The sequence below is a fragment of the Camellia sinensis genome, chromosome 2, assembly GCF_055761805.1.
Source record: "Camellia sinensis isolate YWXY chromosome 2, ASM5576180v1, whole genome shotgun sequence".
Lineage (NCBI taxonomy): Eukaryota > Viridiplantae > Streptophyta > Magnoliopsida > Ericales > Theaceae > Camellia > Camellia sinensis.
Genome location: NC_138962.1, coordinates 35,592,671 through 35,597,859, shown reverse-complemented (window position 1 = coordinate 35,597,859; position 5,189 = coordinate 35,592,671). Strand labels below are relative to the sequence as shown.

General features: G+C 38.8%; 1 protein-coding gene across 1 annotated transcript; it reads right to left on the bottom strand.

Moving 5' to 3' along the window:
* Nucleotides 1–2,221: 2,221 nt before the first annotated feature.
* Nucleotides 2,222–4,024, bottom strand: LOC114316018 ((S)-8-oxocitronellyl enol synthase ISY1). Its single transcript, XM_028262668.2, has 2 exons — nucleotides 3,562–4,024; nucleotides 2,222–3,473 (listed from the first exon to the last, which is right to left on the bottom strand). Exons 1-2 carry the CDS (start codon nucleotides 3,598–3,600, stop codon nucleotides 2,340–2,342), a joined length of 1,173 nt encoding a protein of 390 aa, XP_028118469.1. The 5' UTR covers nucleotides 3,601–4,024; the 3' UTR covers nucleotides 2,222–2,339.
* Nucleotides 4,025–5,189: the final 1,165 nt, after the last annotated feature.

Sequence of the window (5,189 nt, the reverse complement as noted above, 5' to 3'; positions counted from 1 at the left end):
TTAAGGAATACAGACACGTAGTACTTCGAAAATATTTAATAATTTCTCTAAAGTAATTATTCAGTAATCTCAGAGTATAGACATGTGATATTCTATAATATTATAATTGATATTGGTAGAGAAAGTGGATAGATGAGACATACCCAAACTATCAAGCGAGAACAAGCCAAAACATAAAGAAGAAAAAAATATATATTAAAAAGAAGAATAAGAAGCAAAACGGAGGAAATCATCTCACTCTATGGATTTTAAGAATTCTAGTATATATTCCACGCAAAAACAGCTGCCAATCACTGAAAATATTCTCCATTTTATTCAAATATATACAAGAAAAATTCTTTGGGACTCCTAAAACATTACCTCAAAATTTACCCTTAATGACGTGAATCCTCCGTTACATGTAATTTTTTTATGGAGTTTTCTTAAGTGTGCAAGTGCACACTATGTGCCACTTACACAAAAAGTGTAAGTGTAAGGTGTAAGTATAAGTATAAGGTGTAAGTGTAAGGTGTAAGGGTAAGGTGTAAGGTGTAAGTGGGTTGCACATGGTGTGCAACCTCAAAAAAGGTGTAAGTGTAAGGTTTAATTTTTTACAAAAGGTGTAAGTGTAAGGTGTAAGTGTAAGGTATAAGGTGTAAGTTGCACACCATAACCAAACCCTTTTTTTATATGTTTAAGAATCAACTAACACAAACCCCGCCATGTCAGTACAGATAAAAGTTGAAGTTTATATTTTACAAGTCTCTAACATGTGGTGGTCTTTGGGAACTTGGGTTGGCCATTTTTTTTTTTTGATTTTTTTCACTAAAAGATAAATTTTTTGCAAAATCAAAAAAAACATATCCAAACAAAATATCACATCCAACTCCATAATCATTTCACTTTTTCTCTCACAAACATCACATCTAACCACAAAAAAAACCAACTATCTTCCCAAAAACAAAAAAAATTTCTCCAATAATATCCTACAACTAAAAAAACCTACATAAAAATCCACTTCCCCAACACCCACTTAAACTCCCAATTAAAGTCATAACAACCGTCCCTCCAACAAGAAAGAACACATAAGACTGCAAGTACCCAACTTTCAACAGGAGTTTCCCCTGCCCCGTCAATGTGTTTAAATTTAGGGGGTCTCTACCACTACTCTGTATACAACCCCAACAAGAAAGAACACATAAGAATGCAAGTTCCCATCCCATCTTCCAGTAAAAGCTTATTTTTGTGTATTTTAACCAACCTAACAATCAAATAAGGTATATCACTAAATTTAGGGGGTCTCTACCACTACTCTATATACAACCCCAAATTTGAAAGTCCTAAGACCAGACAGCTCCCTCCCACAAGAAAGAATATATATAAGAATGCAAGTTCCCAACTTCCAGCAAAAGCTTCCTCGTTTGTTTTTTTAAACCAACCTAACTATCAAATAGGGTATACCACTAAATTTAGGAGGTCTCTACCACAACTCTATATAAAAAAAAAAAAAAAAAAAAAAATGGGTATACCACAACTCTATATACAACCCCAAATTTGAAAGTCCTAAGAATAGCTCCCTCCCACAAGAAAGAACACATAAGAATGCAAGTTCCCAACTTCCAGTCAAAGCTTCCTTGTGTGTTTTTTAACCAACCTAACAATCAAACAGGTTATATCACTGTCAATGAGCTGAATTGAGCTATGCTGACCCAAACTACCCCTTTCAGCCTAAGATTTGGTCATTTTTAAAACCAAACCAGAAAACCTAACAATCAAATGGGTAAAATCACTGTCACTGAGCTGAACTGAACTATAGTGACCCAAACTACCCCCTTTCAGCCTAAGATTTGGCCAGTTTTTCAAACCAAACCACATTTTTTAGAAGTATATTAGAGGCCGTAGCTTAGGATGGGAGAGTCTTGTTGCAGACAATATTTAAACTATTGAACTTGTAAAAAAGTATAAAAATTCTGATCAAATGAACTAGTTAAACCCTAAACTTGTATTAGTACCATGGGAACTCTAGGATCGGAATTTGGGCATAAATTTTGAGTCTGAAAACATCATGGTTCTTCTGTGTTCGAATTGTTACCCTGTTCTAGACCAATCAAACAGTTGACAATTTGCAGATATGATTTCCAGTAGAGGCACCAATGCCACACACAACAAATATACAACAAACCCAACAAAAATATATGATGTGAAATGAACGACTACAACCATGGGAACCAAAAATACAGGGTTTGTTTCAGAAGCAAATATCTTGCATTCACGATTATTCTCTGTTGTTTCAACTCAACAAAATAACAATATTGACAATCACCAAGAGAAGAAAGACCCAAATCACAATAATCATCAATCTAAGGAACAATTTTGTAAGCTTTCGTCTTATCAATCCACGAAACGAATGACGATTTCGAGTTCCTGAAACCCAAGAACCCATGTTCTTTGCTCTTGTTCATACTGGCCAGCATACCCTCACCACTGAGCATGAGATCAACAAACCACCACAATCCCACCTCTTCCAATTTAGTTTCCACCAATCCTTTTTCTCTCACAATCTCATCCCAAACTGGCCCTTTATCTTTCATCATCTCCTCCAACTTCAAATTCAACCCCTCTTCAAATTCACCACACTCAACCCCAAATTGCTCTGCCAACACCTTCCAGAAATGCTTCCACTTGAACACATCACCATTACTGCAATTGAACGCTTCGTTCTTCGCATACGGATCCACCGCAGCCCAAATCTGATGCTCGGCGACCAAATCAGCGTCGGAGGCATCGGAATAGCCTTCCCACGCCGCCCGAGTCCCCGGAAACCTCATTGGAACACCCTCATGCTTGCAAATCGCAGCGTAAACACACAAAGTTCCAATTATATTCATCAAACTATATGGCGAAAACCCAAAAATCACACCGGGTCTATGCACAGACCACGTCAAACCCTCTTTCTTCTCAACCTCTTCGAAGAGAATATCCTCGAGAGTGTAGTAGAAATTCGGAGAACTCAACCTCGGAAGATCTTCAGTAAAGGGAGGATCGTGTGGTTCGAATTTTCCTCCGGCGAGATCGAACGGTCCGATGTAATGCTTCCCACCCGTTTGGAGACAGATGTGTTGGAGATTTGGGGCGTTTGGGATCACCGAATTGAGAACGTTTCGAAACATGGATCCATTGGCTTGGCAATTCTCGGACTCGGAAGACCGATTGGTCCAAGAGACGTAGAAAAGGTGAGTGACGTCATCGAGGGTTGAGAGCTTGGATTGGGTGTCGTCGGAGTCGGAGATGTCGCATTGGATGTATTCGATGGGGTAGTCGGAGTTCCAAGGCGGACGAGGGCGGCGAGCGACGCCGTAGACTTTCCAGGGGCCGCCGGGGGTGTCGGAGAGAGGGAGGATCTCGGCGAGGCTGTTGCCGACGATGCCGGTGACGCCGATGATTAGGGCTACGCTCTGGTACTTTGGGGGTGCATCGTCTTCTTCGAATTTCTTCTGTAGATCAATAAAGAAAACACGTATGTTAGTTTGATTGAAATAAATGGATAGATTGAGAGATGGGTTTGAGAGATTGGAGACTTGCTTTTGCAGCGCCGATCGCACCAGCCCACCACCAGCTCATGATTCGTCGTTGTTGTTTTGGGTTTGGGATTTGCAGAGATGAAGATGAAGATGAAGATTAGAGAGAGAGAGAATAAATGGGAATTGTTAAATGGAGTCAGGGTGGAGTGTGTATATAATATATGATTCAAAAATGATTTAGGCTTATAAAAGAAGAGTTCTAATAGAGTATTAATTTATTTTTATTTTTATTTTTTTTTTTACTTTATTTTTATTTTTTTTATTGATTGACAGTTCATTAGAACTATTTTTTGCCGCTCTAATTAGAACTCCGGAGCATAACCTATATGATTAGATGAAACAAACGCAGCTTTTTAATTTTCTGTCGCGTTTTGCAATTTTTTCTCGAGGCCCTTCTGCACGTCAATTTTGGGTCGTCCTCTTTAAAAATTGATTTGGCGCTGATAATTCTGCCACGTTTATCTTGCGCAATATGATTAACGTATTAGAGTTTTTTTCTTTTTTAAATTTTATCGGAGCAGATAAGCTTGGTTTGAAAAGATTTAAAAAAAAGAATCATTTAATCTAACATTTTTCTTTAATTTTTAATAAAATGAGAGGTTCATAATATATATATATTTTTTAATAGTTTAAGGTCTCTCAAATCTCATATACTCTAATTTTTCTTCCAAAGATGAGGTATGATTGTTTCGCTATTTGAAAGCTCCGTTCTAAACTTTTAATCCCACTACCACTTTCGAATCTTCCGATGGATTGAATCGGAGATCAACCCCAAGGGCCAGGTCCATGACCACACCCCCTTGCCAGGTACCAAGCACCTCCTGGCAGAGTCCGCTGAACTCAGATTCGAACCAGCTCGGAGGTCTGAGTAGGTCCATTTGGCTTTTATAGGTTGTGATGATGAGATCAGGGTGATGTTTGTAAGCCAAGATGGAGAGGAAAGGTTAGTGAGGTATGGATTAAGGGCTGATGGGATGGATCAAAGTATGGGACGCGGGTGGGTCGATATGAAAAAATGTTGGTCAAACCTGCCAGCCTTCTTGAACCTAGATCTTTATCTCGGCTGAAGAATGAAAAAGTATTGGCCAAACCTAACAACCTTCTTCTTGCCCCCCTAGTCGGGTAATGAGTACGAACAATTTTTACAAACAGAGAAAAGAATTTTTTCTAGAAAAAAAAAATGTCTACTTGTTTTATTGAAAGAAAAGTTACAAGTGTTCAAAGAAGATCTAAAAATAAAATACTTTGAGATTGGCTGTGTTCCACGGCCTTGGAATAGCTCGGTCGTCCAGATCTTGTAGGTGATATGACCATTTTCCTGCCAAACCAGTCACTCTGTATGGTCCTTCCCAATTAGATCTTAATTTGCCATCTCCAGGCACCAAAGTGTTTTCCATTATTTTGCGCAGTATCCAATCTCCAATCTTGAATTGCCTTGGGTGCACTGCTTTATTGTATTTCTTGGACAACTCCTGTTGATATGAGGCAATGTGTATCAATGCCCTTTCTTTTCTCTATTCTGCAAAGTCTAGTTCTAGGGCTATGGCCTCGCCATTCAAGTCCAAATCAAAAGTTTCACTTTTGATGGTGGGGAGGCCAACTTTCAGAGGGATTATTGCCTCCATGCCA

What these genes read in the sequence shown, in the direction of transcription:
- LOC114316018 (XM_028262668.2), bottom strand. Translation starts at nt 3,600, where the DNA reads ATGAGCTGGTGGTGGGCTGGTGCGATCGGCGCTGCAAAA. An exon ending in GTGCGATCGGCGCTGCAAAA is followed by an intron (nt 3,474 to 3,561) that starts GCAAGTCTCCAA and finishes ATTGATCTACAG; the next exon opens with AAGAAATTCGAAGAAGACGA.